The sequence below is a fragment of the Petromyzon marinus genome, chromosome 28, assembly GCF_048934315.1.
Source record: "Petromyzon marinus isolate PM22_M1 ecotype Great Lakes invasive population chromosome 28, UKy_Petmar_22M1.pri1.0, whole genome shotgun sequence".
In the NCBI taxonomy this organism is placed as follows: domain Eukaryota; kingdom Metazoa; phylum Chordata; class Hyperoartia; order Petromyzontiformes; family Petromyzontidae; genus Petromyzon; species Petromyzon marinus.
This window is the reverse complement of record NC_133694.1, coordinates 3,986,370-3,998,345: the sequence shown is the minus strand read 5'-3', so window position 1 is coordinate 3,998,345 and position 11,976 is coordinate 3,986,370. Positions and strand designations below refer to the sequence as shown.

General features: G+C 46.6%; 1 protein-coding gene across 2 annotated transcripts in view; it reads right to left on the bottom strand.

Annotated features, from left to right (window-relative positions):
* The window catches only part of DVL3 (dishevelled segment polarity protein 3), a 56,319-nt gene extending 45,541 nt beyond the window's left edge, over positions 1-10,778 (bottom strand). Inside the window, exon 1 of one of the 2 annotated variants that reach the window (XM_076070278.1) lies at positions 10,300-10,778. In XM_076070278.1, the coding sequence (XP_075926393.1) occupies positions 10,300-10,469 (170 nt within the window). In that variant the 5' untranslated portion in view covers positions 10,470-10,778. The remainder of the gene's footprint in view (positions 1-10,299) is intronic. The other variant, XM_032962203.2, reaches the window with a different exon arrangement.
* Between the last annotated feature and the right edge of the window lie 1,198 nt (positions 10,779-11,976).

The following is an 11,976-nucleotide window of genomic DNA, read 5'->3' as shown; positions in this document are numbered from 1 at the left end:
CAGAGCAGCCAACAATCCGCAAGACTAAAGCACGCCCTTTTATTGTCCTTAATGTTTGATGCAGACAAAACGAGGGGAAGGAGAAAGGAATGCAAGAGCAGGCCATGCCAATGAGGCCCCAATAGTCCCAAGGGTGACCCCTTAGGCTTTGAATTAGCGTTCCACATTACAGTTGAACGTTAATATTATTGCAGGATGAACGTCTAACTCCGCTGCCACGTTTGCCTAAATGTTTTCTCCGACGACGAAAAGGAATGGTAAAAAAAGATTTTCACTGAAACATTAGAGAACGCTTCATCAAACTGGAACAGTTGGCAGCCACTCGAGCAAATGCACAAAAAACCAGGGGCCTACCGAAACACAAATGGCTGCAACTGCAGAGTTAATCAGAATGACCTAAAAAAAAGATCGTACAGAACTTAAAGCGATTAAACTTTTCAAGGAGACATTTTATCGGCGATATTGTTTCGCGGTTGCAGGTATGGCATTAAAAAACATTTTGTCCAGATTTTAATCGATTGGTTTATTACGCTTTCATGCAACTTTTCTGGGTGAGAGTTTTGCGGAACAATTGCGTTCAATCTGGCCGGAGCAAGTTGCGGCAGCCTGGGCCCCCACCATTGGGAAATCCAAGGCAGGATTTCCGTTTGTTTCCATCGATCTCCTCTCTCCCTTTCTCTCCGTAAACAAAAAAAAATCATACTTTATTACGAGAAAAATGGATTTAAAAAAAAATACCCCACTGCACTCTTACAACTACAATCAATTATAGGCGCACACGCCATGCCACTGCACGGCGATTTGTAAAGAGACATCTGCCGGCGGATTAAAAAAAAACGATTAATAAGAAAAGAAAACAACTGTTGTGGTTCAGCTCTTGTGCGGGACATTGCAAAGCTGTAAACGGGAAGAAAAATATACAGAAAGCATTCATCGTCATCACGATCCATGGGCAGACAGCCCGTAGATGTCCACTGCACATATCGTCATGTTTTACACTTCCATTGTCTTCTACCAATATGTTCAAGTAGTGTCACATCTTTTTGGCACCAATCTCTTATGTCATCAAGCTATTCTCTGTTGGATCTTCCTCCTCTGTTTCTGGTGGTTCCTTCCATTTTTCCCAACAACACACTTTTAATATTCCTGTTGTGATCCATCATACATGCGTCCAAATAGTGCCAGCCATCTTCTCATCACGGCCTGCATCATAAGGGTCTTCTTCTATGTGCAATCTTTTTCTTACTTTTACGTTGGTCACTCTTTGGGTCCAGCTTAAATGCAGTATCCGTCTGGAGCAATACAAAAAGCACCATCCTCCATTTTCTTCCATTGCCTGTGCTGCACCTTTGCAAGCAGCATCCAGCACAACAGCCCGCAATCGCGCGGACATTACGCGGAAGTGCATTGTCTGGCCATCTCTCTGTAATTTCATCAAGCCTCCGTATGGCGTATACAAGCTGTCTCGCCAACAAGTGCACACCGGTGACGGCAACGCGCGTGGAGGGGGGGGGGCTCTCCGGCAGCGGTAATTTACCTGAGTGCATTTCAGTTGAGACAGAGGCTCCACGCATTGTTCCCTCATTGCCGCTTAATGTGACATCCCCCGCCTGATGTCAACGCACCTCGTCATCTCTGACAAAAATAGGTCTGTTGGAGAGCTGAATCAAGCACTCGCTGTTGTGGCTGGCGCGGAAGGAAACCCGTCTGCCTGGGAAATATGTGCAGGCTGAACACAGTATGATCGTGATGTAAGCACAAGTATGTTGCAATCAGCAAGGATGTACTTTCGGCTCTCTTGAGGTGGTGGCTGTCGACGACACGCGCGCATAAGCACTCATGGTGCCGTCATCATGCAATGTAGACCATGCTGAGACCTCCTGTTGCGTCCTTGCCAAATAAAACATCTCTTTATACGCATTATCATGGGATTCCTGTTCGATATAACATGTCAGCTCATCTCAACGCCTCTTCTCATTTGAAATTAAGATTGCCCTTATGTACAGTAGCAAATCCTCGACGTCTTCAAGCCAATAATTAACAAGGCCCTCAACCTACTCGTCGTCGCTCGGCTGTTTCAACAGGACATGAATCTAATCATGATCAGAGTGCCAGTCAGAGCCTAAAGGTTAAACGTTTCGTAAACAAGATAATAACGCCCTTTACATACCACGAGGAAAGTCTCAATGGGTGTCTGGTGTGTGGGAGGAAACCAGAGCGTCCAGAGAAAACCCATGCATGACGGAATAACACTCCTCACAATTTGAGATTCAATTCATTGTCGTCTGTCATAACCTGGCCACCTTGCAGCTCAAACCTACAACACCCATACAGCCTTCCATTCAAGCACGAAACAGTTTCAAGTCTGCTTCGCTTTCAAGATGTAACAATATCGCGGGCATGCCCAATGAGTCCATCGTACGATTAATCGAATACCGACTAGAAAAGTAATGGAATCGATATATCGATCCCAGTTCAAGTTTTAATCACAATCAAACAGATTGGCAAAGCAGGAACATACCCAATTACTGTTACACAGATTAGTTTCCCCGTGACCATTAAGATGAGCCCGCTCTTCGTTCTACAGGGCCTGCAAACGCGCCGTCAGCGTTTGCCCGATCCGAGCGTATTACCGGTTCCTTTCAAGGACACGACGGCCACACCAAACCCTGGCCACCCCCCTGCCGAACAAACATAATGCAGGGTGCGACTCGATGCAGTTTTTTTGCACCCCCCCTGAGCACACGATGACGTGCTGCCACTACACCGTGTTGACACGAGTCGACACTAAGCCACGACAACGTAAACGATGTAATGACAGCGCGCACACAACTAGCTTGCCCCCGTAAACGAGACGACATGGCCACAATACTACGAGCGCTCCCAATGGCTACCGATCCATACCATCACTTTCAGGATCGCCCTCACCATCTTTAAGATGCTCTAAGGGGTTACTTCGGCCTAGCTCTTCACCTCTCTTCTCACTCCGTTTCCCTCCACACTCTCCTACCGCACTCCCGTATTATCGCGCTCTGCTCTGCTAATGCACATAAGGCTTTCTGTCAAAGGCCCCAGTCAAGCTTTGCTCAGGGGGCGGTCACTCATTCGCTCGTTGCTCCCTTCTCCCAGCTATCTGTGATGTCCAGTCCTCTTCAAGAACAAGCTCAAGACCTCTTACTTTTGACTAGCCCATAAATATATATACGCACACTGCTTTTGTGCAGCGTCTTGCCATGCAGTCACACGTAGATGCTATATGAATCCAAATTGCATTGTAATTCCTTATCGATAACCACAGGAGGCATGCAATTCTTGAAAACCCACGCTTCATAAAGACTGCAACAACCGTCCAATAAAGCACCCCAGAAATCCAATGATTCATCACAATTCAGAATTCCTATTAAGAACGGATGCTTTCCGCAACAAGAAGAAAAATAAATCGAAGAGAAAGTGCATCCTCATGTAAATTTAACGGATGCTTTCCGTTCTTATTTTTATAGCTTATTTTCCCCATTTCTCATTTGTTTCGTCTTATTCGGACAAGGTTTACTTGTCTATCTACGTGGCTTTACCGAAAGACCCAAAGAATATAAGGTTTGACTGCTCTGCTCGCGTAAGCACATCACATCACAATATCACTGTCCTAATTTGCATGAATTACAAAGAATAAATTCTCACACACACACACACAATTCGATGCATACATTGCGAGCAGCTGAAATATGATTTCAAACTGATGAACCTAGTGCATCATTTGAATGCCCACGAAAAACAATTCGGCCCATGTCTTCATCCCGAAAAAGAAAAAAACCCCACCACTATTCGCCCACATACAGTGTGTCCATTGAGAGACAACATAGAACACACAGGATTGGAAAACATATGCAAGTTAGAAACATCATATTGACTGCTAATAATAGAAAGTGGCCTTGGGCTGCAAGCGTCGTGAGTAAGGGACAATGGCCAGTGAACAAGCCCAACGATGAAGTCGCAGCCAACACAGTCCATATGGGTGTATGTTGAACTTGTTTCGCACCATACGTAGCCAACCGTGCTAATCGGACGTGCGTGGGAAGGACAACCAACTGTGAGGTGTCCACCACGGAGAAGGAGCGATGAGGTCAGCTGGTGTTGCAGGTGCTGAAATCAGGAGAGATCAGAGCAACTTGAAGGAGGCATACATCGAGCAGTGGATCGATCATGGCCGATGATATTGACAGTGGAACCGCAACACTGGGCCAGATTTCAGGAAAGGACGAAGCTACACTCGTCAACTTTGCCGAAACATTGCTTCAGCTAAATGTTTGCAATAGACGTATTGTCTCAACAGATTCTCACTCAAGTTAATGCAGACAACGGCCTGATGCCTTTGGCATAATAAATGTGCAATAACTGTTAGAAAACCACGAGGCTCCAAAGGCACCGCCCCAAATCGCACTTCATTTAAAACCTGCCTTTGCTAATCAAGACCGAGCAGAGCGAGCGGCAATGCATTTCACCAATGTCATTCACTGGCACATTTCAGTAGAGTTTGGTTCTCAACAGCCACCAAGGGAGCACGCATGTTTTTCCTCCCCAGAGCTCACCAGCAGAGAAGACAAGCAGCACTACCGCCAAGAAAAATCAACGAGGGCACGCGATAAAAGTGTATTCTTCCGAGGGCATGGGACATGAAAAGCATCGGCTGTGGCGATGTGCAACGTGCGACGATGGATCCAGCGGGCAACCTCATGAGAAAATACCACGGCCCACATCCCAACAGATGAAGGGACCTCGCGGGTGTTGACCTGCGCAAGCAGCAACGTGTGAGGCACTGGAGAACAAACGCCAGCGGCTTTGGTCGTAAGCGCCACATCCAACTGCCAAGTGCAAACTGCTATGTGGCAGCAACAGCCTAAGGACGCAAGTGTTAACTCATGAAAATGGGGAGCTGTGAGTTTCTGCAGAACCCACATCATCTCAGGACCTAGGTTCTGCGAAAACTATGATCAGTACCCCAAATTCATCTCTGCAAACCCCATGATCTTATTAGTACCCACAGATAGATGTCATTCAGAACTGGCTGCAAATGCATTCCATTCGCTTTAATCTGCGGATAAGACGATACAGCGTTGCCTATCGTAAGATCCTACGAAACAACTGATGAATGAAAGTAGACAACGAAGTCAGAAACAGAACCAAGACATAAGACAGTTCGTCTTATTATCACGAAGAAGAAGAAGAAAATAGAATGGTTTGGACAGCTACTAAGGAAGCATTCTGCAGAGATAACCAGGAATAGGGATGTAATGCAAACTGGCACATGGAAGACTGATAAGAGGAAGAGCTATGACCAGAGGGGAAGACGACAAAGATTTGGCACATTTGAGTTTAAAAATAAAAACAACAGAAAATCTGGTGCAAGATCAGAAGAGGTCTAAGGGAATTCGCATCGACAGCAGGTGTGGAAACGCTACCGGATGACGATGATGTCGATGACGAACCACCTGGAAGTGGTATACCTGAAGTAATAAATAATTTTTATTATCGGAGCCTTTACACAGATAAGAGGAGCCACACAGACCTGGAAAGATAATCCATCCTCTTATCTGCATTATCTGCAGATAACCTCGTGGACAAGAGGAGCAATAGCCACAGAAAAAAAGCAAATAACAGAATCTGGACAATAGCATTCCCTCCACATCACCATCGACAAGGGAATATATTTATTTCAGTAGGATTACACATACCCACGACAAAAAAAAACATCTTACATGTGCACTACATGCCCCCGAAAGCAATTCCACTATTCTCTAGTACAGTGGGGCCACCCAGCTTAGGCCAATTTAAAATTTCAGGCGAGTGACTCTTCCAGTAAAGTTTAAAGGAAAACCGCATTTGGGAGCATGGCCTGTTGCTGACTTTTGACATGATACAAGGGGACCATGCATGGAAAGGCGGTGTGGCTTGGAGACGCAGACATGCCTCCCAGCACCGCCAGGCTACAGCAGCCGAGATTAACCTTTGACCTCGTCGGGTTTCATCAGCGAAGAGCAGCTGTGTGCTCTGGCCAAAATGGAAAGTTCAAAGAGATGCGCACGCAGAGCATGGTGATGCATCCTGCAGGCGGACACGAGCAACACGCTCATTACGGTAGCGCGGGACGTGGGCCACAAGCACAATGTGGGTGGCCGCTACCACGGTTTCAAGACACATCGATTTAGCCATTTAGAGACTTAGGGTTCATGTTACACACGTCAAATGGCGTGTGTAAGAATATATTTTTTCCAATTCGTGAAAATTATGTCAACATGATGGACTAATGTTCCATTTGGGTTAAACGGTGCAGACAAAATTGTGCAAATGAGACGGGAAAAAATGAAACAATACCAGCAAGACGTTAAACATAATACAACATAAAGAATTGATTATTTTTAATCACATCACGGCTGAATCACTGGAGGGGGAGGGGTCAGCGTTACACCCGGAGTAACTCGACTCACCAGGCTAAGACAGCCGTCATTGTTAGTCATCCACATTGTTAGTCATATTTACTGTTCATTTTAAGAACCTATGTGCTGTACTTATTTCAGAGCAATGGTCCAGCGTAATGTATGCTTGTAATAAAGTGTGTTCTGTCACCAAGGTTTTATTTTCGTGATTGCGTTACATTAATTATGCATGTCGCATGTACAATTTATTTTTATTTTTCCAAATTGAAGACCTATTTTCATCTTGCCGATGTGTCGACCGTCTTGTTCATTTCCCCCACCACCCCCCGGCACAGAGACTCTGCGTACATTCTTTGCTCCTCGGGTCTTCTATTGTTAAGAGACATGTGTCGTTCGCCTCTCACGTGGTTATAAACGAAACTCAGTTATCTGCCTTCGTCTTATATAAGGCCTCCCTTGATCAAACATGATCAATGTGTCAGTGATATGCCACCCACTTTTTTAATGTACATGTTAATTTAGAAAGTGGTCAGAGCACATTCAATCGTAAGGGTTAGCGTTTTGAAATAAACTGGTTAACATATTTCACCCAAAGTGAGATGACAGCCCATTGTCTTAATGTTCCTAATAAACTACATTACGACAACACTGCATATCAGTGGAGTGGAGAAGCAGCAACGGTCATCTTAATCCAATCCGAATCCGGCGACCTGAGTTTGCTTGGTTTAACACGTAGGCTTTCGCGACCAATATAATCCATAATACAGGTTCATCTGAAGCTAGTTGTAATGACTGGCTTTGCTCTCCAACGCACCGTTGTGCTGTACTAGTAACGAATTGGCATGTTCTGTTTACGTGACAAACCTTAATAATTGGCTTTGTCGGGTGGTGGTGGTGAGTTTAACGGCACATTTATATATTTACGCGATCTAACCCCGAGTTTGCTTCCTGGCTACAGGTAACATCAACGCCGAGTGATATATGAACCAGTCCCGGGACCCTCGTCCAACAACCTAGCACTAACCAGCGTTCAGTATGGTCAAACAACTCTCATGATGATAATGGGTCGAGAGGCCTTCATTTAAAAGTGTATTGAAAATCAACTGTACAGTAAAATATAATAATACATAGTCACGCTGGAAGAGAAGCAGACTTCCGCACAAAAGTGCCGAGTAGAATTTCTGCTCGGGGTCGTTTCAACCACATCACCACTACTTCCATCATTATCACCACATCTATTATTAATTATCAACACCAGTATCACCAGCATCATCATCACAACCGTCAACATCACCCCCATTGTCAACGTTATAATTATCACCACAATCATAAACACAACCACCATCATCAAACAACCATCACCACCACTATCACCGCCATTCATTATCACCTTCATCATTTTCATCATCACCAGCTCATCATCATCATCATCCCTACTCAAGTTTGTAAAATTATTCCCAACCAGTGAAGGCTACACAATTTAGTACAAAGTTAACAGTCATTATAGCGCTGTGGATATACTGACATAGCAACGTGGAATTCCAATGACTGACTTTGGACAACAGCTCGCTTTAACAGGACGATACCCAAAAAGGCTAACAAAATCATTCCTACTGAAACTGTTAATCTCGGAATGAATGCCTCTGAAAGTAACAAAGGTTAAAGCTTTTTCTCAATCATTTACATTAAAGCGATACAATAAGATCAACTGCATGTTTTATAATAATCAGCAGTAGTTTATTAATGCCACAGGATCTTAAATGTAATATTGTAACACTCCAGATCAGCTGTTGTTGTGCTGTGTGCATGTCTGACAAATGAGCAACGTTTATTTAACTTGCTTGACCCTGCCGATGTGACTCATAAAGTAAAAAACCGGTTTTCCTGCTCAAACAAATACACCTAGAAAACAGTCTGCAAGAACCATAGGCCGAAGGTCTAAAATGACAACTGAATCTACATTTGTTTGGCTGAGGAACACACCATCCTGAATGATCATATCTCAGAAGCTAAGCTGCGTTGAACCTGGTTAGTAGATTCATGGGAGATTCCCTGGCAAGCAGCGGCTGTTTTAGACTTGTACTCAAAGATCAACAGATGAGAGTAAAGCAACATCTTTTTGAACCCATCTGTGCAGACATGTGAATGTTAACCTCTCTAACATACGTGGGCTTTCTCTGGACGATCAGGGAGAGCAGTAGTTCATTGATAATGGCACTGCGCTATGAACCGACCACCTGAGTTTGATTCCAAGCAATAGCCCGAAATGGGCTGTGATTGCTATCTGAATCGTTCCACTCTTCACAAACCCACACAACTAACCAAGCTTGGGAGAAGCCTTAATTCAGCCGCGGCCATACATTATTCTCAAAGTCCATGGGCCAGAAGAGAAAATAGCAGTTCGGATTTATTCATACAGCGAATAAGGGTCAATTACTTTGTACCCCAGTCGTTTCAAGCGATATTCACGTAATTCACTGTGAATGGATGCAAAGAATCTGGAAACCTGTAAAGTAATGCCACCTCAAGTCGTACGACCGGACATCGGTGAAAAAGAGCCTCGTAGCCTATCGGATTCCTCCAGGATAAATAAATATTCTGATTCTAAAAAAAAAAAGATTCTGTACCAACAAATTAAAAAATCTTTGGGCACATTGACTCTAATAATTCAGGTTTTCTCCCACATCGTGCCACTCCTTAATAAATGTCCACACGCCTGCACCCAGGCATCCCAATACAGAGCCCTCTGGAAAGAAGAGATTTTGAGACTCGGGCTGTTCAGGGCACGTCACCACCAGAAACTATGTAGTTCTCAAGTCAGCACGCACAGTCGCTGTCCGAGATAGTACGTGTACCTTGCACGCGCCATAACAATGTGGAATTTCCACTACCGGCAATTTGTGGGGTTGGAGGGTGGGTGATTTAAATCGATGTGCCCCACCTGATTTGCACCGCGTCATTTACAACTTAACCTCACGTGAACTTTGGGTGTGGGAGGGGGGCAATGCTGACCACGTAGAGATGTAGGGGGGGAGGGGGCAATTAGGGCTGCAGACGCAGGTTCACAATGGCCTACTCTTTTTGCCGGTGATGTAATTGAGTGACATCACATGGCAGAGGGAGGGAGGGGAGCGAGCGAGGCGTCAATGATGAGAGGGAATGTAGCAACCGAGACCCCCCCCCCCTACCACCACCACCACCACCCCGGCACGGCCAACCTCCGCCTACTCCACCGCCACCTTCCACCACGTTACTTTGTCAAACATCTCTTAAGAATTAACGTCTGGCCAGGGTGGTGGCGGTCGTGGTTTGAGAGAGAGAGGAGGGAGGGGAGGGGAAGAGAGCCTCGCCCGCTCACACACACAACATAAAATGGAGGAAGACGCTCGGCCGGTCCCTTTACATTCCGCAGTCCGCATGGGCGAAGAGTGGCGCCGAGCCGCCTCCCCATTGGGCGAGCGGCTTGCCGCCGACCAATCGGCGCCGTAGCTTGGCGCGTGCGCGCGACCAAATGCAAAAGGGCCCCCCCCAACCCACCACACACGCACAGCCGCCGACGCAACACAAAACGGATCGGCGAGATCGGCGCTCTGCATTGCCCAGCGCAGATAGGCGCCGCGCGCCGTGTCGACGACGCCCATTGGCCATCGGCCGCGGACATGACGAGGCGTAACATCTAGCGCGGCGCATCCGCTCTGCGAAATGCAATCGGCAACCAGTCACCAACACCCCCCCCCCTTCTCCTCACCCCCCCCTACTCAGCACCACCACCACCACCACCTTACCCCCCACCACCCCTTCGTCTCCCCGCAATCAAACCCTCCCACCACCACCACTAACGCTTTACAATGCAACGCGAGGCGCTCACCCAAAATCCACGTCCATGGACTTAAAATAGAACTTGTAGTTGTGCGTGGGGCGGTTGAGCGCCGTCTTGAAGTCCCCCAAGGTGACCCGCTCGGGCGCGACGGGCAGCTTCACCAGATACGGGGTCTCCTCCTCGTCCATGTGATAAATGATTTTCGTCTCCCCCGCCATGGTGATGGTTGGTGGCGGCTGCTGCTGATGCTGCTGCTGCTGGTGGTGGTGGCGGCGGCGGTGGCGGCCGCACAGCGAGGGCTCCCCGCCGCCACCTCCTCCTCCGCCTCCTCCTCACTTTCCTTTGCACCGGCGCAGAGAAGGAGCCGCTCGAACGAGGGGGAAGAAGTCGCCGATTCCAAGGCGGTGGCGGCGGCGGGGGGGTCCAGGAGAAGTTGCACCGCCGCCTCCTCCGCCGCCGCTGATCAACCCGCCCGCCCGCTCAGCGATCGGGCCGCACCCCCCGTCCACATTTCCCACAACGGACAGGCGCGCGCCGCCTCCCCATTGGTGCGCACCGCGTCACGCGCACGGCCCCCGACCAATGGCCGGCGTCGGCTTGCCGATGCGGCTTACGTATTTCGAGAGCCGTGTCTCGGTAGTGCAATAGTGAGGATTTGTTTTATTAATTTAAATTTGTGTTTCTTTATTTTTTATTTTGTTTATTTACGATTCGTGGTTCATTTGTTTTGTGCAGAGGACGCGGTTTTCTCGTTCCCATGAGAAATGCCGCGGCTGTAAAGAATTTAATGTTGTGGATTTTGCGTATGTGTGTGTTTAATTCCACTCTTTATAAGTAAATACAGAGTTCCCCCATGGTCTCTTGTTCAGACCCTAATTATGAAGGACCATGTCAAAGACCATTGCCCGAAACGTTGCCTATTCACCTTTTAGAGCAGGGTTATTCAACGAATGTTTCGAGTTTTTGTTTGTTATTTAATTAAGCAGGAGCTCTTGAGCCTCCATCAACAATACTCAAGGTCCTCATTGGACTTCGCTTACAGAGGACATTCATGGTTGCTGTTTTTACTTTACAATTTCAGGATACCAAAGATTTACAGGACTATCAATGTCGTTTATGGACCAGTCTTACACATGACACTTGGGATTCCTGTAAATGTATGTGTTTTTGTCATTAGAATTCCTAGATTTATGTGACTTTTAATGTCCTTAACAGCCCGATTTCATCAATATTGAGTGTGCCCTTTTTTCAATGCCACGGACCCCAAAATCCCTTGTTTAAAGTAGTGAACATTACGCACTCAACAGCTAATATACGCCGTTCTTCCAAATGTCCCATTATGGATATTCTTATGGCCCTAATAACATTTTCTCGAGGAATTTATGGGGCTGGGGAGGTTCTGGAAGAATAATTTGTCTTTCGAATGTTTGTGATCAAGAGAAGGCCTTTGGGGTGCATTAAACAGTGTCGAGGGATAGAGTTGTGAAGGAGAAAGGTGTATGGTTGAGGTGGATGGTAAGTTTGGATCTGGAAGGAGGTGGCTTATGGATGGAAAATATAAAACAAAAAGTGACAGATGCGATGGTGATGCGAGTGGTGGTATTGGACATGATGACGTTGAAGGTGTGGCCACAGGAATGAGCGAGAAATGAGAAGAGTTGTGAAGAGATACACGGATTCCTAAAGTGGCTGGACGTTGGTTGAGATGACACTAGATAAAGTGAT